Raw genomic sequence first — 25,248 nt, forward strand, 5'->3', positions numbered from 1 at the left:
TTTAAAAAAGACTTAGGCTAGACAACAACTAGGTGGAAAGATTATGTCATATGTCAGCTCACAGGAATAAAACATCACAACATGATTTCAACTACTAAGATTTGGGGATGAAGATCACTGTGGGCTATTTTGAGAAAATCTGCATTTAAATAGCTCTACACTGGGATTATAATTTATAACTTGTAGTGGGGCTGAGTTGTTAGAAGATGTTCAAAGACTGACTGAAGCAGAAAGAAGAAAAGAAATAGGGTCATGGATGAAAGTGGAGGAAGGGGAGCAGGGAGAAGAGATTGTCCCAGCCAAGAACAGATGACCAGGCTTATCATTAGGGTAAGCATACAAAATAGAATCCAAGAAAATATACAACTGTCTAGTGGTTTTCTGGGGTGATAAGATATTCTTTTCAAATTTTTCTTAATACATTTGTATTACTATTAAAATGGACTAAATAGAGAATGAGTAACCAAAGAAAAATGTCTGTACCTCTGTATAGCTTTACAAGCTGAAACAAATTTATGGAAAAGAGCAAAATGTGAAGAACAAGTTAGTACAGATTTTCAGCCTAATAGGTGAGGCTTTCATTTCATATGTCAAGACTTATTACAAACTTATGTTAAGAGAATGGGGTATTTCATCAGGGTTAGGCTAACAAACCAATCTAAAAGAATACAAAATGCAGGGGCGCCTGGGTGGCTCAGTCAGTTCAGCGTCTGACTTTGGCTCAGGTCATGATCTCACGGTTTGTGAGTTCAAGCCCCACGTCGGGCTCTGTGCTGACAGCCTAGGGCCTGGACCCTGCTTCAGATTCTGTGTCTCCCTCTTTCTCTGCCCCTCTCCTGCTCATGCTCTCTGTCTCAAAAATAAAAAAATATAAAAAAAAAAAATACAAAATGTAGAACTTAGGCATGCAACTGTGGAAACTTGAACTATGTGTGACATTATATTCCAGTTGGAAGGGACAAATTTGTACACATTTATTGGGGCAATTAATTATGCAAGCAGAAAAAAAACACATATAATTCCCATCTCATAGCACTTGGAAAAATAAATTCCAGATGAATTAAAGACTTAAATACTGGAACTTAAAACTTAACACTTTTAGAAGAAATTATAAAACCTCTTTATGACTGCAGGGCAAGAAAGAATTTCCTCAATAAATGAGCAAATAAGCAAACAAAAAAAAATCACATACTCAAAAAGAAAATATAGATACACTTGGTTACATTAAAATTCAAGAATTCTATATATATAGAAATACACATTGCTGGAAGAAGATACATTTGTAACTCATAAAACTGACAAAGGATTAGTAACCAACTGAAATATTAAATATTATTAAATAAATATTAAATTATTAAATCAACCTAAATATTTAAAGTCTTATATATCAGTAACAGAAAGAAAAACAAGGAAATAGACAACATAAATAACAGGCAATTCACAGAAGAGGAAATCCAAACATCCTACTTAACACATGAAAATACTTACCCAATTGGTAATCAGGAAAATTAAAAAAAAAAAAAAAAAAAAGATTTCAGTTAAAACCATTAAAACGGAAACTTCAGAGTCTATGCTATGAACAGAATGTTTGTATCCCCGCAAACTAATATGGTGAAATGCTTTTTAAATTTTTTTTTATGTTTATTCATTTTTGAGAGACAGAGCATGAGCAAGGGAGGGGCAGAGGGAGCGGGAGACACAGAATTCCAAAGCAGGCTCCAGGCTCCCAGCTGTCAGCACAGAGCCCAAAGAGGGGCTGACATTCACGAACTGGAAGATCATGACTTGAGCTGAAGTTGGATACTCAACTGACTGAGCCACCAAGGTGCTCCTCATATACTGAAATCCTAACCCCCATATTAGGAGGTAGAGTCTTTGTGAGGTGATTAGGTCATGAGGGTGGAGCCCTCATAAATGGCATTATCAAGCCCTTATTAAAGAGACTTCAGAGAGTTCTCTGCTTTCTACCACATAAGGAAGATACAATGAGAAGTCAGTAGTCCACAATCCCAAGGAGGACCTTCGCCAGCAACTGACCGTGCTCGTACCCTGATCTCAGACTTCCTGCCTCCAGAACAGTGAGAAATAAATTTGTTGTTTATAAGCCAACCAGTCTATGGTACCTTGTTATACAGCAGCTTAAACAGACTAAGACAGTCTATCAGCACAAAGTGTTGGCAAGGATGGGGAGTAAGAAAAGCTCTCATATCTTGTTGGGGTACATCTACTCTACAGATCAGTTTGGCAACATGTAATAAAGAGGAAGGGACATAGCCAGTTCACTACCAGTATGTACTAGTATTTTCAGTAATTGCAGAATAATTATTCTAAATGTTCACCAATAGGAGAATAAACAAATTGTGTTTCATTAACCTGGTGTTGAAATGAAAGAACTAGAGATCCATATGTCAGCATGGGTAAGTCCCTAAAACATAATGCTGGGGTGCCTGGGTGGCTCAGTCGGTTGGGCGTCTGACTTCGGCTCAGGTCATGATCTCACAGTTCGTGGGTTCAAGCCCCACATTGGGCTCTGTGCTGCCAGCTTGGAGCCTGGAGCCTGCTTCAGATTCTGTGTCTCCCTCTCTTTCTCTGCCCCTTCCCCATTCATGCTCTGTCTCTGTCTCTGTCTCTGTCTCTCAAGAATGAATAAATGTTAAAAAATAATTTTTTTTAATAAAAATAAAAATAAATAAAACGTAATGCTGACTGAAAAAAAGACAATTAATAAACATATATATGCATACATACTCACACATATATACATTTGCTTACATACACATTTTCCATGAAATGAAAAACTAAGAGCAAACACACCTGAAACCAATGTAACATTGTTTCAACTATACATCAATAAAAAACAATAAAAATAAAAGCAAAGAGTTGTATATAGTGTTTATATTATGTAAATTTGAAGCAAAAGTACATGAACATTTATTTTAAAAAACTAAATTGTGACTCAAAGAGAGAAGAGGAAGAATAGGATTGGAGATAAATATAAAGCAGCCTTCAACTAGCCTTTTATTTTTTCAAAAACGAATCTGTAACAAATATGGCAAAATGCTAAGATTTGAAAAGAATGGGTGGTAAGTACAATTTAGCCAACAAATATTCACAGTAGAATGTGTCAGTCACTTTTGGGAGCTGAAGACACAGCAGTGAGTAGGACATCCAATCTCCTCCCACACAAAGCTTACAACCTACCAGGGGAGAAAGACCATATACAACGTAAAACAAATATTTATGTCAGCTAGAAAGTGCTATAAATAGGGGCGCCTGGGTGGCTCAGTCGGTTGAGCGTCCGACTTCAGCTCGGGTCATGATCTCACAGTCTGTGAGTTCGAGCCCCGCGTCGGGCTCTCTACTGACAGCTCAGAGCCCGGGGCCTGTTTCAGATTCTGTGTTTCCCTCTCTCTCTAACCCTCCCCCATTCATGCTCTGTCTCTCTCTGTCTCAAAAATAAATAAACGTTAAAAAAAAAATTAAAAAAAAAAAGTGCTATAAATAAAAATAAAGCAAAATAAAAAGTTATGGGGGTGGGGGCAATGCTACTTAATGGCAAGGTTAGGAAGGCCTAAGGGGGTGAAGACTGAGCAGAGATATGAACTGCTAAGGGAGCCAACAATGTTTTGTGTTTTCTTCCACATAATGAAAACAACACAACATTTCCTAGGAATATAAAAGAAGACACAAATATCTAGAGAGACATCTTACATTCCCAAATGAATACTGTAAACATATCTTCCCCCCAAAATCAATTGACAAAATAATTTTAGCCTATCCAGAAAAATAATCGGCATAGAACAACCAATGAAGTATTGAAAAAGAAGAATACTAGGGGCACTTGGATGGCTCAGTCAGTTCAGCATCCGGCTTCGGCTCAGGTCATGATCTTACAGTTTGTGAGTTCAAGCCCCGCGTGAGGCTCTGTGCTGACAGCTCAGAGCCTGGAGCCTGTTTTGGATTCTGTGTCTCCCTCTCTCTCTGCTCCTCCCCTGCTCGTACTCTGTCTCTGTCTCTCTCTCTCTCAAAAATAAATAAAACATTTAAAAAATTAAAAAAAAAAGAATACTAAAGATAAATTTGGTCTATGAAATACTAATAAATTTTGTAAACACATGTTAATTTAAAAGACATCATAAAAGTCCAGAAATAAACCTATAGGATATGGGTGACATATCATATCAATGGAGAAAGAACGGATTATTTAAGTGTTGTCATTACAACTGGCCAACTATTTTCTAAAACTTAGATCCCAGACTCATTCCTCACACCAAAATGACATATGATAAAACCTGCAGAAATGAAAATAAGCATCCCTGAATCTAAGTGTTTAACAAAAAACCTAGACTATCACAAGTTTTCAAACAATGTATGGCACATGAATGAATAAGTGAATGAGACATAGAGCACCTTACTGAAGAAATGGAAAAAGTTCTCTTGCATTATATTATTTGCCTTATTCATTCATTTCTTCATTTCATTCACATGCATTGAGCACCTGCCTGGTGCCATCAACATCTCAGGGTGTAGGAATGATTGAAGGCTCTACTCGTCCTTCCAGGTCGAGTTCCTTCCAGGAACATTTTTTCTGTCAGATGGCTCCATCCAGATCCAATTCATGCAGATCCCTTTCACCTACAAGGCACACACATCTCTAAGCCTCAGTGTGTTTGTTCCTTCCACTAGAGGGGCCTAGATGAGATCTGCTGCCTCAGAAAAGGTGGCCCTTCCATGTCTTCTTCCTCGGCAGCACTGTAGAATCAGAAACCAGGCTCAGAGGTAGGGAAGCCTCCGGGCCTAAGTCACACAGAGACCAAGTAACGCCCGGGTCAAAGCATCACTTTCTGACCATGAGAACCTTCCACACTTGGGTGTCTGAGGACACCGAAGAGAGACGGCTCCTGCTGCTGACCTGAGGCTGGCCTTCATCAAAGCTCAGAAGCTGCAAAATTTTCAGTTTCTCTTTAGGAGCCCTTCCTCAGGCATAAATAGAAAAACCAAAACATTCATTTATCATCTTGTACTTATGGAATAAACATTAATGTTTCCATGTTTTCAAAGCCATCTGAAAGTCAAAGAATTCCTTAATGATGTTTACGGAAGAAAACTGAAAAACCATTATTGGAGATCTCTCAAAACATTCTCAATAAAACAGCAAATCTTTCATCCTGTGCAAAAGTCAGTTTATGAAACCCATCTTCACCTTACAACAAAATCAGAAGTTAAACTAAGGTGGTGTTACCGATTTCAATGGTCTATTCTATCAGTTTTTTAAAGGCTTGCTCACTTCTCCTTTAATTAATCATTTAATACCCACGCTTTTCGACCCCTTCTATCCACCTCCTTCTAACAACCCATGGGGGGGAAACATGAATCTAAAACTCTGGTAATATAAAATGTTCTGGAAAATAATCCTGTCAGTCATATGGATAGCTAGAATGATTTGCCAATTTTTATAGCTATCATAACAGCAGCCTGTGATTTGAAATCATATAAAAACAGGAAGCTCTGTGCTTTAAGACGTGCCTGTAATTCCATAATGCAATGAGGGACAAGTGCTGTGAACTGTTGCTGCCACCAGCAGGACATGCTCACAGAATGACATTTTTTCCTTTGTTTTGTTTTCTTTCCAACTCATCTATAGGTATTCCTTGACCACCAAATGCTTTAATAAGGACAAATAATTAGATAAAATAACAAATCTCTTCATGGATATCCTCAGTAACAATTACTTTTCAAAAATCTATGATACACCTTTCTTTTTTTTCTTTTAGAAATAAGCTTGATCTTTTCCCTTGTCTCCAATTCCTACTTGCATTTTTCTTCATGAACTCCCAAATTCTTGCTTTTTTGAGATCATTTTTCTGGCCAATGTATCTTAATCTGAGAATAAGTAATCCTGGTATGAAAGGCAGAGGCCCACAGTCCATCACATTTGATGACTACTACAAGATAGTCCTTAAATTTCCATTTAGTTTGCAAGTTTAAGGCTGGTGCATACAAGTGAGTTCTAAAGCCACATGGACCTGGGATTAGATCCAGCTTCTACCACTAAACAGCATTTGCTCTTGGAAAGTATTTAAGTTTTCTAGGCCTATGTCTCTCCCCTCTTGCCATAAAATGGGGATTATATATTCATTTTAGGATTGTCAAGGGGAACAAATGAAGGGGAAATGCATACGAAGCATTTAGTAAAATGTCTGGCACATAGTAAGCAATCAATAAATGATTCATTATTATTATTACAGAAAGTGCAAAAATTAAGTGACTTCCATACAATTGGAAGCCAAATCGATGGGACCATCTGACTAGAATCTCCAGACTGCTGATTCCCACACCAGAGCTCTGACAGTCACACTGCAATGATGCTGACCTTGTATTTGTCCAGTTAATATTCAGACTCTGGTTCCCTTGAGATAGGCACAAACATACTGCAAGAATCATTTTTAAAAAGTGAAATCCTTCATAAGCCCAGAATTATACCGCCATTAGGCCCACTGGACGTCCCTCTAACACCCAACAACAGCTTCCCGATGGATGACAGAAGTGATGTTTCCATGGTGATAGTTCTCATAAGAAGCAACTACATGTGATTTCTCTCTAAGCCTGGAAAGTTCCTTCCTTTGTGGAACTTCAGAAAAATAAAACAGCTGTCCACTATTTGTTTCCTTCAGATGACACTATTAAATACATCCTTCATGGAGCGTAACCACGAGGGTTGTTCCCCAGTACAATTAGTGGAAATGGTCTCTAATCTAAGCTAAGGCAATAACCAAAAAAGCCATAGTCTCCCTGCTTCCCACTGACTGGGACTGCCTCCTCGGATGGCTCACTGAGGAGCTTCCATGCAGCACAAGACAGGACAATATGAATTCGCATCTAGACTTGCTGCTAAAGATTGGTGGCTTCAGGAGCCAGAGGAAGACCAGAAATGCAAAAGGTTTACTTGGCTACACAGAAAACAAATGGAGGGTTTTTGTCTCAATGATAGTAAGTCTCATGTAGGTATCTTTAAAACATTCTCCTATAATCAGATTTCCATCTTTCCCTTTCTATCTGAATGGTAATCATTCTGGATTCGCCGTGTCATCAAATGTTAAATTATTCCTGGGTGCCTGGAATTCCTGGCTTAGTCAGTTAAGCGTCCAACTCTGGCTCAGGTCATGATCTCACGGTTCATGAGTTCAAGCCCTGCATTCGGCTCTGTGCTGACAGCTCAGAGCCTGGAGCTTGCTTCAGATTCTGTGTCTCCCTCTTTCTCTGCCCTTCCCTGGCTCGTGCTCACTCACTCTCTCTCTGCCAAAATAAATAAACATTAAAAAAAATTTTTTTTAATGTTAAATTATTCCTATATCTGCAGGTACATTCTAACCAAGGATCTCCAAAGGCTTTTCCACACTTTGGAGATTAACCTACTTCATGGAAACTAAATACTGAAGGTGAGTGAGTTCTAGAACTAGGGAGGGAATTTACAAGGTTTGCTTCTCAAACTAACTTCATTAGTTATATATGTTACATATATAAAACTAGAGAGTTTTATAAAGCATCATGCATCCTTAGCAAGTGGTAGAAAACTCTGGCTATTGATCAATCCCATCTCAGCATACAGGCAACAGGGCCTTCTTGATTGTTCAGTATTTTTTTAAGGCTCTATAGTTAATAGTGGGTCCTAGTGTATGGGGGGGAAATGGGCATCAATGTTCTTTGGCATCTCGTCAATGCTCTTTGGCATCTAGTCAACGCTCTGAGTCATATAGTTCTTTCTTAATTGCCTTTTAAGAGTACAACCAGGGGCGCCTGGGTGGCTCAGTCGGTTAAGCGTCTGACTTCGGCTCAGGTCATGATCTCATAGTCTGTGAGTTCGAGCCCCACGTCAGGCTCTGTGCTGACAGCCCAGAGCCTGGAGCCTGCTTCAGATTCTGTGTCTCCCTCTCTCTCTGACCCTCCCCCATTCATGCTCTGTCTCTCTCTGTCTCAAAAATAAACATTAAAAAAAAAAATTAAAAAAAAAAGAGTACAACCATACCTGTGAATTTTGTCTCCAGTGACAATATGACAATCTGTGTAACTGAACACAAAAGCCATTTTTCCAGTGCCGTAAGTACAAAGTAAGTCTTAGAACTCATCAAATGGCTTTTTCCTGCCTCACATTTCCCCTTATTTCCATAGAAAATGTTAGGCACCTTTGGCCACTCCTTCCTTCAATTCAATTTCCCAACTAGTTGCTGAGGATCTATAGGCCAGGTCCCAGGACACCAGGACAGAAGCTTGCCTGGTATTCAAATAACAAGAGGGACAGTGGGAATGAAGTATAGTTGGTGAAGGGGAGATGAGGTCATAAAGATAATGGGGCCAGAGTATGTCAGACTATAGGCCATTGTCAGGACTTTGACTTCTATTCTGAGAAGAATGAGGTTTTGAGGGAAAAGGTAGTAATTGTTTTTCCCTTGGTGATAAGAGCTAAATTACCAAATGACTAAAAATGGATGCCCCAGGGCACCTGGGTGGCTCAGTTGAGCTTCCAACTGTTGATTTTGGCTCAGGTCAGGATCTCATGGGTTCACGGGTTGGCTGACAGAGCAGAGCCTGCTTGAGATTCTCTCTCTCCTTCTCTCTCTCTGCCCCTTCCCCACTCATGCATGCTGGCCACACAGTCTCTCTCATTCTTGCTCTCTCTAAATAAATAAACTTACAATTTTTTTTCTAATAAAAAAAAAAAAGGATGCCCCAGTATTAACTACCATGTCTCCATCACCTTGGGCATTGCCACAGGGCATTGCACAGATACCCTCTAGCACCACAGGATTGAGTCAGAGGTTTGGAGGGGCCCATAGCTTATTCTTATATTAGCCCCTAGACTGGAATCTGAACAGGAGCTTTGGCATACCAATCACCTCCTTCTCGCTTTCTTACACTTGCTTAACTCTTCCCTCTTTCCCTAATCTCATCTCCATGAGCTTCTCATAGACTATGAGAGTGAGCACAATGGGGGCTGCTCTGTGGGATGAGCAAAGTCCTTTAGTCCAGTTGGAATGCCAGAGGCATGGGCCCTTCCTCACAGACTATGGATCCTGGTATCCCTGTGAGCTGTCTTAGCTTTGCCTCTGAGTAGAAGGGAGCATAAATGTCAGGAAGAATAAAAACATGGTACCCACAGCAACTTCAGTGCTACCTTTTGTTGCTGGCCCATGAATTAGAGAATGATTTCCAAAGCTAATCCTGGGGGGAACATAGCTACCTCTCCCTCCTGACCATGTTCAATGGGGCCTTACCAAGAAAGCACAAAGCTTCTCCTTAATGGTTTCCTCCCATGGTAGAGGATCTGAAAGAACAAAGGGAGAAAGATGAGAGCAACTGGTTTTGTATAATAAAGCTGGCATTGTCTGCTCTGCCAGTGATTGAATTTTAAAATATGAAGAGGATTCAGAAGATAAAGGTTAATGTGACACCCTATTGTGATGGTTATTGCTAACAGTAGAAAATAGTCATTACTGTGTTAACATTTCCAAGTACTGACATAAGCCACAGGCTATTAGTATTACTGCTGCACTCATTAGGGCAGATTAAATAGCAATCTTATAAATAATCACACTCTCTCCAAAACTTGAAAATTAATTCAACAATGACTAAAAAAAAATCTTAGCCTATACGCATATCAGCCCAAAGTCCTTATATAAGTTACTTTTTCACAGTTTTTTAGATACCACATTTCCCACTCTTCTCAGTTATTTAGAGAACATCTACTTCTGTTGATGTTCATTAAGATTGTGCAAACTGCCCATGATTAGGGGGCTGTGCTTCTTCCCAATCACTCCAGTGAATTAATGTAACCTTTGGCCTTCCTTTGAACCTTCAGTCACCAGAGTCATTGGGAGAAGTGACTTATTTGATTGGTACATTTGTCAGGAATAGCTCCACTTTGGCATGTGACTACTTCCAGCCAATTGGACGGAAGTGAGAGTAGGCATGTAATTTCAAGGACCAGTCCTTAAAGAAAGGCCTGCCCATCTCCTTCCTGTCTGCTAAAATGCAGAGAGGATTGCTAGAGCAAGTCTGGACTAGAAGGTGGAAGCTGCATAGTAAGAACAGAGAAGCAGCAGAGAAGTTGAAAGCCTGGGTCCCTGACGACTATTATCACACTAGCCTGAACTGCCAACCCAGACTTATACTTAAGAAATAAAGCTATGTGTCATTTTAGCCCCTGTTATTTTCTATTCTCTGACAATCACAGCCACAGAATGGCAACGGAGAGTCTAGGAATGCAGGGGCACGGGGAGGCACAGCCCAGGAAAAGAACACTCTGGACATTTAGGTCCAAATGAAAGAGTAAAGTAATTGAGGGTGAACAGAAAGTAGATAAATAGGAGAGAAACAACCTTACAAGTCATGAACTAATAGTCATACGCTAAGATTTGTATTCATGTACCCACATAATGGATCCTCATTAGTAAGCATAAGCACATTGAGTTAATGTTTATGAAGCACTTAGAAAAGTCCCTGGCACACAGTAAATACTACACAGGTGCTATTAACTAAAAATAAATAAATAAGAATGAATAGTGCGGGGGCGCCTGGGTGGCTCAGTCGGTTGGGCGGCCGACTTCGGCTCAGGTCATGATCTCGCCGTCCGTGAGGTCGAGCCCCGCGTCAGGCTCTGTGCTGACAGCTCGGAGCCTGGAGCCTGTTTCGGATTCTGTGTCTCCCTCTCTCTGACCCTCCCCTGTTCATACTCTGTCTCTTCCTGTCTCAAAAATAAATAAAACGTTAAAAAAAATTAAAAAAAAAAAAGAATGAATAGTGTGATGGTTAATTTTGTGTCAACTGGCTAGGCTATGGTGCCTAGCTGTTTTAGTAAAACCCTAGTCTAGAAGTTGCTATGAAGGTATTTTTTTAGATATAAATAATATTTATAGTCAGTTGACTTTAAATAAAGGAGATTACCTTCCAGAGTATGGGTGGACTAATGGCCTTAAGAGCAAAAACTGAGGTTCCCTCAAGAAGGAATTCTGCCTAGGGACGCCTGGGTGGCTTAGTTGGTTTAGCATCCAATGTTGGCTCAGGTCATGATCTCACAGTTTGTGAGTTTGAGCCCCACATTGGGCTAGATGCTGTCAGAGCGGAGCCTGCTTCGGATCCTCTGTCCCCTTCTCTCTCTGCCCCTCTCCCACTCCAGCTCTCACTCTCTCAAAAAAAATAATTTAAAAAACTTAAAAAAAAAAAGGGGAGCCTCTTTGGGACTCTCTCTCTGCCCCTCTCCTGCCCATGCACACATGTGTGCATGTGCACTCTCTCAAAATAAATAATGTTTTTTAAAAAATGCAACATAGAAAGTTGCCTGCTGTCACAGGTCCTTAGCTTACCCTACAGATTTGACACCTGCCAGCCTCCCTCAATCACATGAGTCAATTTCTTAAAATAGATAGAAACAGAGAGAGGGATCGATTTCCTATTGGTTCTGTTTCTCTGGAGAACCCTAATACAAATGGAAAATTAAACCTGCACTAGAAGTTACTAGAATTTCTGTTCATTGACAACTGGGAAGTGGGATGAAGGACCATAGTAGAAAGCCTTGTTGAGCATACCATCCCTCCCCATTCCTACCCTTCTCTCATCGTCCTGAGGAAGAACCTCTCCAGGACCCCAAATATTCCATCAGCCTCCTTCCCTTGTCACTGATTTGGAACAGAAGATGAAAAGGACCACCATGATGGTAATAGTCCACCCCAGCACTGGGAATAAATGCTTACAGTGACAGGGCTTTTTTTCTGGGGGTGGGGGGTGGGGTGGGGTGGTGGTGGTGATGAAAATGTTCTAGAATAAGATAGTGGTGATGGCTAAGCAACATTGTGAATACACTGAATGCCACTGAATTGCTCACTTTAAGATGATTAATTTTATGTTATGTGAGTTTCACCACCTCAATAAACTGTTTTAATGGTGAATTTTATGTTTTGGAATGTTATGTTATGTAATGGAATTTTGCCTCAATAAAAAAAATGCAAACACACACAAAAAAACAAAATACATCCACCTCCTTCCTTCTGGGAAGGAGCTTTGAGTCTGCTTATAGAAAGCACAAGCTGTGCTCTGTGCCTCCACATCATGAAGCTTATCCAGGGAAAGCATTTCCTCATGGGCTGGACAGAGTTCTGTATTAAGCCCATCGGGTAATAGACCTCAAGCTGAGTTCATCAACTAAGCTGTTATCAACAAAGCAAGGGATATGTTGGCCTCCATATTTACTCTTTATTTCCCAACCTTAGCGAGGTACAAGGACTAAAGGGCCCCAAAGCTGTTGGCTTCCAGTAACCGAGGTTGTCCACATCCCCTCGATCCTATCTCACAAGAACACAGATTATCCCAGGGGCAGAGTGACTGGGATATGAAAACCTGGCCTAAGTCATGAAACTTCTGCTCTGCTTTTGCAATACATGGTTTCTTGGTACCTGTGTTGTGTGCTTCTCCAAAGAGAAATAAATCTAAAAATGGATGCAGCCTGTTGTATCTTATAAATTTGCTTGTCCATCTGAGCAAAATAGGCGATGTAATCAAATCAAAATCAATTCTAAAATATCATTTCTATTGTTCTGTGGCAGTATAAATACCAATGGGTGCCAAATATTTCTATCAAGATAAAGATAGCAACAAAGATGAGGGATAACATTCCTACCCCCTGCTATTCCCTACCAGTAACATTAAAACGACTCGGAAAATGTCTGCAGGATTTTGCTGAGGATTTTATTTCCTCAAAAAATAAAGGAATTATTTGTTTTAGTCTGCTTTGTTGGCTTTTCATTACTCGAGAAGAGACTTAACAGGATTTTTAATGAATCTAAAAAAAATTCATAAAAATTAAATTATATTTAACGTTTCAGGTTTTCAAGTAGGTGTAACAAACTCCAACAAACCATTCTGTCTGTGTCAATAAGGATTCTTCTTTCACAAATTTTTTTTTAATCATAACAGCTGTATTCTGAATTGGTACTGATTTTGTGGACAACAAAGGATCTCAGGGATGGAAGTTTCTAATGGCTTAAAGCAAGAGGCCAGCTATAGAATGCCACAGGAAACTAGTCTAAATCAAAAAGCCCTGTATCATACAAGGTAAGAAGAAAATAATATCCCTTTGTTGAATCCTTCCTTCAATGACAAAAACAGCCAGGTCTACAAACCCCTCTAGACCCCAGTATTAATTTGGGACCAACTCAGAGAAACAGTGCCATCTGCTGATTATACATGCTATTTGCTGCAAATCACAGAATTTCAATTGCCAATATATTATGATACTAAATTGCCCAAGCAATGTGACGTAGGTCAGGACTGCACCAGAGAATGACAGCAGGGTTTTTTGACTTGTTCCTTTATAGTACATCCTGTTAAATGGACAAACAGGCTGTTGGGAATTTGAATTCTGCTAATCAGAGCTGTTTGCATTTTAATTCATCATTGGTGATTTGGTCTCAATGAGAATGTGATTAATGTATTCATATTATCATTTAGAACTAGAATTCACGTGACCATGTGTCAAAGGTGTATTTGTGTAATTAGAAATGACTTAAATGTGACTCAAATCCTACCCATCATACTGAGAACTTTCGTCAGTTCATGCGGCAGATAGTTAGAAATCGTGAAAGCAAAAACGGAAGTCTATTGTTGCCAGAAGGCAAGAAAAAACTGTTGGCTCTGTTTTCTTCAGGGTCCAGCACAGCCCCATGCTCAGCTTAGTAAATACCTTGAAGCTTAGATCTATGAGCAAGGAACCCAATCATGGTGGTTAAGGAAGAAAAAGAATTGAAGTATCTCACTCATTCATTCAATCATTCATTCATTCATCCAATCCCCTACTTTTAAGTAGCCATTTTGTGCCAGAGACCACACAAGGTAATTCAATCCTAGGATGAGTAAAATAAATTCCTATCTTCAAAGAATTCAGCCTGGTGGAAGAAAGAGCCAGGTAAACAGTTACAGACCATATGTTAAGTGCTATATCACAGACCTAGGGGCAGGGGAGCACAGAGAAGGGGAAAAGAAGGGAATTCTTATAAACTAAGCATCTGCCACAGGAAAGGTGCTTTATATATGCAACCCATAGGTTAACTGGGTGCCCTTCCACATCTAAATTAAATGAGTTTGAACCCCCACAAACTGGCCTGTCAAAGTCCAAAGCCGTCCTCAGTTCCCAAGGGCTTACCATCACCTGTGCTTCTCAGCCTCTGGGCTCCCATGTCACACTTGTCGCCTTTGTCCCGTGTCACAAGGTTTCCCTCACAAAACTCAGCCTCTTCCAACATTCCATCAAGATTTCATGGTGGGAAAGAGATAAAGGGAGGGCTACTTCCAGAACTATGCAGCAAACAACTACATGGAAAACAACTGTTATTCAAATATCCTCCAGGTCTGTCACTGGGAATTTTTATCTAACCCAGTCCCAGCCTCCCCTCCATATTCTCATTTTTCTTTCTCTTCACCCTTCCTCAGATTGTCTTTAAAATTCCAAATTTTTCTCCTTCATTACACTTTGACAGCAACCAACACCCAAGGCTTACTCTCTCCCACCCAAGTTTTAATAAGGCGTTTTTCCAAATAAAGACTAAGAGAAATTCTGATGCAAGCAGCCAAGATAATATTTCTCTCACTAACCATACAATATTTCACTTAAGTCTCACGACTACCCTTAGATGTGTAATTGAACAGTTTAGAAAACTCAGTTCATCTAAGACAATATTAACGCTATCTCATAGGTTGCAAAGCTCTTAGCATTTAGAACACAGCAATAAGTACTTAATAAGTGCTAGCTATCATTATATTTATCCCTACATGTAGCTGCTTTATCTCTTTTCTACCTACACTTACTACCTAAGTAATGGCATCCAATCTCATGACTTTATTAAATACCATACATATACTGACAAAATCCCAAATTTATCTCTAGCTTTGACCAAGGCTCTGAACTCATTTATGAATCTTATTGGACATCTTCCCTGGCCTATCAAACTTGACATAATGAAAACTGAACTTCAGATCTCCCACAAACCTCTTTTCTCAGTCTTCCCATCACACTAACTAGCAATACCATTCCTCCTTCGGCTCAGGCCAAAAATCTTGGGAGTCATTCTTGACTTTCCTCTTTTTCAATCCATTCATAAATCTTGTTGGCTCTGCCTTCAAAAATATTAAGAATCCAACTGTTCCTTAACACTTCACAGCTACCACCTGGTCTAAATCACCATTATCTCTTAACTAGATTATTGCAATAATCTTGTAACTCATCTTGCTTCCACCCCATGTTCACCATTCCGTTCCATCACCAGAGCAATTCAGATCATGTCTTTCCTTGGCTCAAATCCTGGTGGTTTTCCATCTCCCTCAAGAGTAAAAGCTAAAGCTCTCAAGACCATCTTCAGTGCCCTCTACCATTTGAATTGCCCCCCACCATCATCTCTTTGACCTCATTTTTTACTACTCTTACTCTCTCCACAATGACCTCTGGCTGTTTCTCAAACATGTCATACACTCCTTCATCTGTCTCAAGGCCTTTGCACGAGGTTCCTTCTGTCTGGAACATTTTTCCAACAGAATGTCATGGTTCTTTCAGGTCTCTGCATATATCAACCCTATATAAATAGCAATCCACAGCCCCACTTTAATATCTTTCCTTTATTCCACTTATTTTTCATAGCACTTATCATGTGCTGTATTACATATGTGCATTGTTTTCTATGTGCTAGAATGAAAGTGTCAGGATGGAGACTGCCTGTGGTATTCATTGTTGTATGCACAACCCCAAGGACAATGTCCAACATGTGCTAGCTACTCAATATTTGTGGAGGGACACCTGGGTGGTTCAGTCCATTGAGCGTCTGGCTCTTGATTTTGGCTCAGGTCAAGATCTCACGACTTCATGAATTTGAGCCCCAAGTCAGGCTCTGTGCTGACAGTATGGAGCCTGCTTGGGCTTCTCTTTCTCCCTCCCTCTCTGCCCCTCCCCACTCTCTTTCTCTCTCAGAATAAATAAATAAACTTTAAAATTAGGGGTGCCTGGGTGGCTCAGTTGGTTGGGCATCTTTAGGCTTAGGTCATGGTCTCATGGTCCATGGATTTGAGACCCACATCGGGCTCTGCATTGATGGCGTGCAGCCTGCTTGGGATTCTCTGTCTCTCTCTCTCTCTGCCCCTCCCCTGCTTGCTCTCTATATCTATTTCTCAAAATAAATAAACGTTAAAATTTTTTTTAATTTAAAAACTATTTGTGGAATGACAAATGAATATACTCATTTAATCAAAATTAAGGAAGGCAAGAGTTTCAAGAAGAAAGTGTTTGCCAGTATTTAATGTGAAAAAAAGCAGAGATAAAGACTGAAAAGAGTTCACTGCATTTATCAGTTAGGATGGAGGCCAACAGCTTTGGGTTGACAGTGCCCAGGAAGAAAGAAAGGAAGACATTAAGAAGAGAACTCTTTTCTGAAAATGGATAGTGGTAGTGACTGCACAACACTGTGAATGTACAAGTGGTAATGCTTTCTGCAGAGTCTAATTTTTCAAATAGTACAAAGCAAAACTTATACTATTTTTTAAACTTTCATATCAGCTCATCCAATTAAATTATTCTGCCTACAAGTATTTACAATTGAATGCCATCAATTATAATTACTAAAATGCTTTTCTTCAGTGATACGTCATGGATAATGTCATGGGTCAGCTTCTGTGGAAAACATGCTGAGGCAGATTTGCTTACAGGGAATTTGTTGGGAAGTGCTCTTTGGAACAACATCTGTAAGGGAGTGAGGGAAGCATGACTGAACAGAGAGAGAGGCTGAACTGCACTAAAGCTGCAGCAAAGGCCTCGACTGAGGAGGTCTGGAGCTGGACCGTCCTTTAGACTTGTCCTGAAGAGCTCTGGAGCTGGGCCTTTGCAACCTACATCAACAAATCACTGGATGACAGCTACCCTGTGGAGGGAGCGTAACCTTGGGTGAGGCAGTGCTTTTCAGCTCAGGGCTATACTTAGGCAGGGATTTGGCTAGGAGTGGTGGCAGACACCTAGGGAAACAAACACACTGGCAATCTGGACAGCACGCTCTAGCATCCACTACAGTTTAAGATAGACAATAAAGTTACTAGTCTCTATCATTGTATTTTTTAAAGGATTTTACACCTGAGAATAACATGATGCAAGATAGATACTGAAAGAAGTTTTATATGGAAAGCCTCATATATGAGGTCTATACATAGGGCCAAGAGACACCATTTTTGCTTATTATTAGTTGACTACTTCCTCACCGACAAATTTGGGCCTATTCATGAATCCTAGATGTACAACTGCCCAGGTATGGCACTAGAAATCTGAAGAACTCAGATTTGCTCATACATAATTATTGAGTCTTTATTCAAGACCTCAAGACAATATTCAGCCTAAAAGAAATTTTCCTAAATGGAAGCAGAAGCTGATTGTAGACGCCCCAGCTGGAGACTGAGAAATTCCTTTCTCCTTGTAGACTTCAGTCTTCTAAAGCTTGCTTTGTACATTAAAATTAAAACTCTCTTTTTGATGTCAAAAATTACTACAGACAACCCTCGACATGAGGGTAGCCGAACCTTTCTTAATTCAGAATACAAACAATGTTTGGTGGACACTGCTTTACAGACTGCTTGTCAGTGCCCCATGTGTCTAAGGTCTCAGATTAGGAGCTGGTGTTCTGAAGTGTCCCATCGTCCTTCATCTCCTGCCCCAACCTACTAACCAAGCTCACTCCAACTGCTTTGCAGCAACTATTACATTCAGCATCGTCAGCCTCTGCAGTCCTAGGTGCTGATTCTCTTGCTCCCTAGAGCTATAGTTTATACTGATCAAGCTTTTCAATGGTCTCACACATCTGTGTCTAATATTCCTAATCAAATCAGATTTCCCAGAGACTGAGACTAGGTATTTTAACTTTTTTTTTTTTTTTTTAAATGTTTATTTATTTTTGAAACAGAGAGAGACAGAGCATGAACGGGAGAGGAGCAGAGAGAGAGGGAGACACAGAATCGGAAGGAGGCTCCAGGCTCTGGGCCATCAGCCCAGAGCCCGAAGCGGGGCTCGAACTCACGGACCGTGAGATCGTGACCTGAGCTGAAGTCGGACGCTCAACCGACTGAGCCACCCAGGCGCCCCGGTATTTTACCTTTTTATAGTCCTTATTAAAATTCTTTAATGGGTATTTAATAAAAGTGCATTAATTATGAAACATTAATAATCTGATGACAGAAGCATGTCTTTAATATTTCAACATTGAAGAATACATAAAAAAAAATTAAGCAACTCAAATTTTGACCATGTATCAAAATTATATTTTGCAACAAAAAATATAACTTAAATAATTCTATTAGTTTTCAAAAATTACATTTAATTATTATGTTAATTTTTTAAAGAGTTGGCAAGAGAATGTCATGAAGTAATCGCTTTTTATATAACAGTACTTTGGTTGGTTATATTCTGAAAAAAGAATGAGACATTTTCTCTTATTCTTTCAAGAAAAGGATCTGTAAGATTTAAATGATCTCCAGAAAAATGTTTCCATTGCTTCAGCTGTGACATGGAGAGAGGTTTCAGAGAGCTAGACTTCTGGTGATGTGGACCAAGCTGACAATTTCTAGAGATAGGGACTTTTTCCAATGAATCACCTGAAATAAGTAAAACAATGAGAAAATCCTTAGGCCAATCAATACCCTACTATAAATAGTACTTTTTTTATTTTATGACACAATGAGCTTATATAATTTATTACATTTTAGTCTCTGACTTCAAGGGCATCGTGGTCTACATTAAACAAATAATCAAAGAGATGTATTACAGGTATATAATCCCTTACCTAAAACCTTTGGGACAGATATGTTTCCAAATTCAGAATATAATTGGAACGATCTGGGACAGCACTCCATCATCAAACACATTAATATTCTGCAGCAAGTCATATGAATAGTCTTATGAAATGGGTTAATGACTACTTTAAGTCACATTGACTTAAAGTTTTTGCCACCCAATAAGTTTGTTGCAAACTTATAAAGAAAAAAAAAAAAACAACTTCTGGTCTTTCAATCTTCCTAGATTTCAAAATCGAAGACAAGGCACTGTGCAGCTGTATTACAAACAATGGTAAGGATAAGGAATTAAGATACAGGGGACTCTGAGCACATGTAACAAGAACTGACTTGTTTTATTAAGATCTGAAGGATAAGAAGGCAAGAACCAGATGAGGAAAGGAGGTGAAGCACTCCAGGAGAAGGAACGAAAGTGAAGGGAGTCTGGCACAGTCTGACGAACTCACAGGAGCCCAAGGCAACCAGAGAGCCCAGAAAGCAAAGCCAAAGAAAGATGCAAGAAGTTGAGTAATGCAGGGTAAAGTGCATTCAAGAACCAGATGCAAAACACTGTGATCAAATCCTGAATGGCAGAGGCTAGTAGTTACTCATGAAATCCCTATCTCTTTCCTCCAGGCCACTCAGCCACATTTCTCTAGTCTCCCTTACACTTAGATGCAATCATGGAGTCTGGCCTATGGAAGATGGACAGAAGTGCTCTGGTCACTTCCAGGGCTGGCTTAGAAAAATCCCCCATATCACATGGTTTTCTACCTTTCTTCTTCTCTCACCTGCTGGCTGGCAGATGCAGGGATCCCAGCAGCTAACTCTAAGGCCTAAGAGGATGGTAGAATGAAAAGTGGAAGAAGCCTAGATCACTAAATCACCTCCGAGATTTAGTAGTAGTAAATAGCGAGTAATAGTAACTAGCTGTCCACTAGTTACTATTATGTGCCCTGTGACATGAGTGAGAAATACACTTCTATTGTGGTAGGCCACTGTGCTTTCCTGTTACGGCACTACCCTATCCTAACTAACCACTTTAAAGATTTTAGTCTTAAATATATAATGGGTGGCTCAGTCAGTTGAGCATTTGACTCAGGATTTTGGCTCAGGTCACAAGCTCACAGTTTCTGAGATCAAGCCCCGCATCAGCATCTGCGCTGGCTGCATGGAGCCTGCTTGGGATTCTGTGTCTCCCTCTCTCACTGCCCCCCCCCCCCCCACTCACTCTTAAGCTCTCTCTCTCAAAAATAAACATTAAACAAGTAATAAAGATTTTTGTCTCAAAAAATCAATTGACTAATTAATTGAAATGAAGGGGTGCCTGAGTGGCTCAGTCAGTTGAGTGTCCAACTTCATTTCAGGTCATGATCTCACGGTTCATGGGTTTGAGCCCCACATTGGGCTCTGTGCTGACAGATTGGAGTCTGGAGCCTGCTTTGGATTCTGTGTCTCCCTCTCTCTCTGACCTTTCCCTGCTTGCAATCTCTCTTCCTCTCTCAAACATAAATAAACGTTAAAAAATTAAAAAAAAAAAAACAAACAACTTTAATTAAAATGAAGATTTTAGAGGAGGAAGATGGCGGCCACCTTAGAATCCAGTGGAGGAGAGGGGTCTGTCCCAGTCTGGGGTCCCAAGGCTATTGCCCCCGACTGGGAAAGCCAGGAAGTCTCCACAGGGACCACTATCATGGCCATACAATTTGAAGGGGGCATGGTTCTCGAAGCCGACTCCAGAACTACCACTGGGTCCTACATCGCCAATCGAGTGACTGACAAGCTGACCCCTATCCATGACCGTATCTTCTGCTGCTGCTCAGGCTCAGCAGCAGATACCCAGGCAGTAGCTGATGCTGTCACGTATCAGCTTGGTTTCCACAGCATTGAGCTAAATGAGCCTCTGCTGCTGTACACAGCTGCCAGCCTCTTTAAGGAGATGTGTTACCTATACCGGGAAGAATTGATGGCAGGAATCATCACTGCAGGCTGGGACCCCCAAGAAGGAGGCCAGGTGTACTCGGTGCCCTGGGGGGGTATGATGGTAAGGCAGTCCTTTGCCATTGGGGGCTCTGGGAGCTCCTATATCTAGGACTATGTCGACACCACCTACCGGGAAGGCATGACCAAGGAAGAGTGTCTGCCAATGCCCTCACTTCAGCCATGGAACAGGATGGCTCCAGCAGAGGTGTGATCTGCCTGGCAGCCATCCAGGAGTTAGGGGTGGAGCGGCAGGTACTTTTGGGGGACCAGATTCCCAAATTCACCATTGCCACGTTACTGCCTCCCTGATTCCTAGAATTCTAGGATACAGTAAGAGACACCCCATAGCCACATTAAATTCAATAAACACTTGGTCAAAAAGAAAAAAATAGAAAAAAAAATGAAGATTTTTATAATCTCTATCTTTAAGAGTAATGGAAGCTACTGAAAGGGTTTTTTTTAAACATTTTATTTATGGGGGCACCTGGATGGCTCAGTTGGTTGAGCATGTGACTTTGGCTCAGGTCATATTCTCATGGTTCTTGAGTCCAAGCCCCACATCAGGCTCACTGCTGTCAGCATGGAGCCTGTTTTGGATCCTCTGTCCCCTTCTCTCTCTGCCCTCCCCCCCACCCCCCGCTCACACTGTCTCAAAACTAAACATTTTTTTTTAAAAAAAGCATTTTATTTACAGGAAATTTCAAATATATATAAAAGTTGACAAGATAGGGGCGCCTGAGTGGCTCAGTTGGTTAAGCGTCCAACTTCGGCTCAGGTCATGTCTTGCAGTTTATGAGTTCGAGCCCTCCATCGGGCTCTGTGCTGACAGCTTTGAAGCTGGAGCCTGCTTCAGATTCTGTGCCTCACTGTCTCTTTGCCCCTCCCCCCCCATTCGCTCGCTTTCTCTCTCTCTCTCTCTCTCTCTCTCTCTCTCAAAAATAAATAAACAATAAAAAAGAAAAAGTTGACAAGACAGAAATGAAGAACCTAAAGATTTATTATGCACCCCACCTTCAGTAACCATCAATAGCCAATCCTGTTTTATTTAGGCTTTCTCTACTTCCTTATTATTATGAAATCAATATATAGTACATATCATTTCAACTGTACATATCATTTCAACTGTAAATATTTCACTTCACATTTCTAAAAGATAAAGACTTCTTTTAAAATTTCATCACACTTAAAACTGTCTTTCCTTAATATCTAAATCCTGTCAATGTCAAAAATCATTGAGGTCTTAAGAGATGACAACATCAAGAATCTAGAAGACAGCAGGATAATACCTTCAAAGTACTGACAAAATAAAAACAAAAACACCCTACTGACTAGAATTGTACACCTAGCAAAGACAGCATTTGAGAGAGAGAAAAAAAACAAATATACTTTGAAAAATCAAAGATTGAGAGTTAACCACTAGTAGGCCTTTGTTGGAATAAGCAGAACATGAAAAGACAATAGGGCCCTGGGTGGTTCAGTTGGTTTAGTGTCTAACTTCAGTTTAGGTCATGATCTCACGGTTTGTGAGTTCAAGCCCCATATTAGGACCTCTGCTGTCAGCACAGAGCCTGCTTTGAATCCTCTGTCTCCCTCTTCCTCTGCTCCTCCTCGGCTGCTTGTGTGCTCTCTCAAAAATAATAAACATTAAAAAAATAATAATAAAGCAAAATAAAATAAAATTATAAATGTACATATTTTCTGACCCAACAGCACTGATAATTTACCTTATAGATATACTTGAACATATGGGAAAAGATGTATGAATAAAGATATACACTGAGTGGAAAGAACCTAATTGATATACCTAATTATACCCATAATTATACCTAATGATACCTGTGGGGGACAAGTAAAATGGAGGATTATATAAGGGAAAAAAAGAATAAGGAAACCTTCTGGAATGATATGGAAAGATTTCAAGATATACTATTAAGTGAAAAAGGTACAGACCTATATCTATTTACTATGCTACCCTTTATTGGTAGGAAAACTGGACAAGAATATATATTCAGAGTTATTTGCATGAACATAAAAATATATCTAGAAGGACACACAAAAAGCTAATAATGGTTATGGGATAGGGGCTAGAAATTAGGCAGACAAGGGTATCATAGAGTTTTCATATATACATTTTATACATTTAAATACTTGACCATGTAAATATATTAACAATTTATAAGTTAAAATACTTAATTTTGAAATCTGTAAAATAAGATAAAATTGATTTTAACAGAAAATTTGACTAACATGGCACAACTCTAAACTACGTAATTAAGAGAATATACATGGTTTTCATGCACACAAGAAACATTTACAAAGTGACCACATACCAGGCCACACACATCATTATAGTTACCAAAGAATCAATATCTCACAGACCATATATCTATCTGACTACATTGAAGTAGCCGGAACACAATAACAAAAACTAAAATACATTTAAAACATACTTTTATACAACACATGAGTCAAAGCAGAAATCACAGTGGAAAATATGAAACATTTAGAACTGAATAATAAAAAGACTGCATATCAAAATTATAAGATTCAGCCAAGAGGAAAATTTACAGCCTTAAATACCCATTTTAGAAAAGAAGTCTTAAAATCATCAAGCTAAGCACTCCACTTGAAAAATAAGAAAAAAAAAACAGAGTAAATACAAGGAAAAATGAAGAGAAAATAAGCAGAAATTATTAAAATAGAAAAAGCATACAAGAGAGAGAATCAAATGTTGACTTACATAAAATATAATTCTTCCATGTCAGTCTTGTACAGTCTAACTTCTTAAACCTTTTCAACATAATTTACCAAGGGACTTCAAACCACTGGATATTGCTTGTTCAAGTCCTACTCCTGATCCAGTTCCTATCTGAACAGTGTCAACTCTGAAGGACTGACATTCTCAGGCTCACTTAAGCAGCACTGGGAGTCTGTCAAGTACTGAGAAGTATGGTGGCCCATGCTAACTGCCTCAGAAGGTATGACCACATTATAAATAAGCTCTAAACAAAAAAAAACACAGTAGGATTATTCTGTCAAGTATGTTTTTTAGGAAATAGAAATAAGGATTAAAAACATTTTTTGTAACTCTGAAGTCATTATACCAGGACTTGAAAGATTTTCCTAAACAAGTTAAACATTTAACAACTAATTCAGAAGATGCTAAATTGAGACAACTAATAAGGTTCTAATTAATATTTTCTCAAATATTCATCTGGCAGGTGCCCTATGACCTGAGCAAAAAAAGAAAAGTAATAAACGCAAATGGTAAATATTTCAGTTATTCTGTATTTAAATGTTTTCAACTGCTAAAGAGAGATAAATTAACTTTACCATCATAACAGAATTAAAATACAACTAACCTGTATGATCTTTGTCTCCTGTACATTCACAGTCAAGCAGGTCATGGGTAACACAATGTGAACTTTCATGTAATGTAAACAAATTTTTAAGCTCCTCTACTGAGAACTGGATATGTTCAGAGGTCTTGGTTAGGTCTACAACTGCCCCTGAAAGATCTTGTTTACTGATTTGTCTCTGATAAATCTTTTCTTCTATTGTACCTAAAGAGAAAACATTGATTAGATTTCCTTCAGATCTTTAAGTCTGTTATTTTTGTAGGGTAAAACATGTTTATTAGCATACTGTTTAACAAAATAACAATATTTCTGATATCAAAGTACAGACTGAGCAAAAAAAAATTGTTTTAACTCTTCAAAAGACTACATTTTTTGTCATACTGAAGGGTTATTACCTGTGGTTAGGAGTCTGTAAATATGTACAGGATGTTTCTGACCATCTCTCCATACTCTAGACATTGCCTATAGAAAACAGATGAAAATTCTGAGAGTACAGTGGAAACCAGTAGCCCTGTCCACATAAGCATATTGCTTATACTAACAAGATAAGCATATGCTTATCTTAACATATGTAAGATTAGGAATTCTAGATTTCACTTATAGCTTCAGAAAACAGAGCCCAGGCATACCCAAGCATTCTCCACTTCATACTCTTTTCCTGGAAAGAAAGGTAGGGATGAACACTATCGTACTGTAAAAAAACTGCAGAGTTGTCACACAACAGTGAGGGGATCTATCTGCATCAAAGAACAGGACAGCAAATTTGGACAGCAAGAACTCAAAGAACCAAGTATAGCATGGGCATGGAGGGTTTATTCTCATTCCAAGTAGCTTATGAATCCCTAAGATACCTGCAATCAGTTCAGGCTCTGGGTAGATTCCTGTGGTTTCACAACGTATCAATGATAGTGTAAACAGTTGGTGTTCAAATCCCACACATTCCAAAGAAATGTCTCACTTTCAACCAGCTCCTGGGAGATAAACTCTAAGCCCTTGTCAATTCCTGCCTGATTAGAGCATCTTAGTTTACCTAAGGCCTTGGGCCACAGAAGATAGTTTTTACCAA

At 39.5% G+C, this 25,248-nt stretch overlaps 1 protein-coding gene and 1 pseudogene across 3 annotated transcripts in view; one reads left to right on the forward strand and one right to left on the reverse strand.

Annotated features, from left to right (window-relative positions):
• Positions 1-7,949: 7,949 nt before the first annotated feature.
• The window catches only part of RAD54B (RAD54 homolog B), a 91,226-nt gene continuing 73,927 nt past the window's right edge, over positions 7,950-25,248 (reverse strand). For 2 of the 3 annotated variants that reach the window (XM_040493998.1, XM_040493995.1), the window contains 3 exons: positions 24,578-24,644; positions 24,186-24,386; positions 18,230-18,663 (listed from right to left, as the gene is read on the reverse strand). In XM_040493998.1, the coding sequence (XP_040349932.1) occupies positions 18,446-18,663; positions 24,186-24,386; positions 24,578-24,644 (486 nt within the window). In that variant the 3' untranslated portion in view covers positions 18,230-18,445. Of the gene's footprint in view, positions 8,273-9,272; positions 9,323-18,229; positions 18,664-24,185; positions 24,387-24,577; positions 24,645-25,248 lie in introns of those variants that run through there. The other variant, XM_040493996.1, reaches the window with a different exon arrangement.
• Positions 20,423-21,212, forward strand: LOC121042713 (proteasome subunit beta type-6-like; annotated as a pseudogene).

This window comes from Herpailurus yagouaroundi, unplaced genomic scaffold, assembly GCF_014898765.1.
Source record: "Herpailurus yagouaroundi ecotype Mexico unplaced genomic scaffold, PumYag 186, whole genome shotgun sequence".
NCBI lineage: Eukaryota > Metazoa > Chordata > Mammalia > Carnivora > Felidae > Herpailurus > Herpailurus yagouaroundi.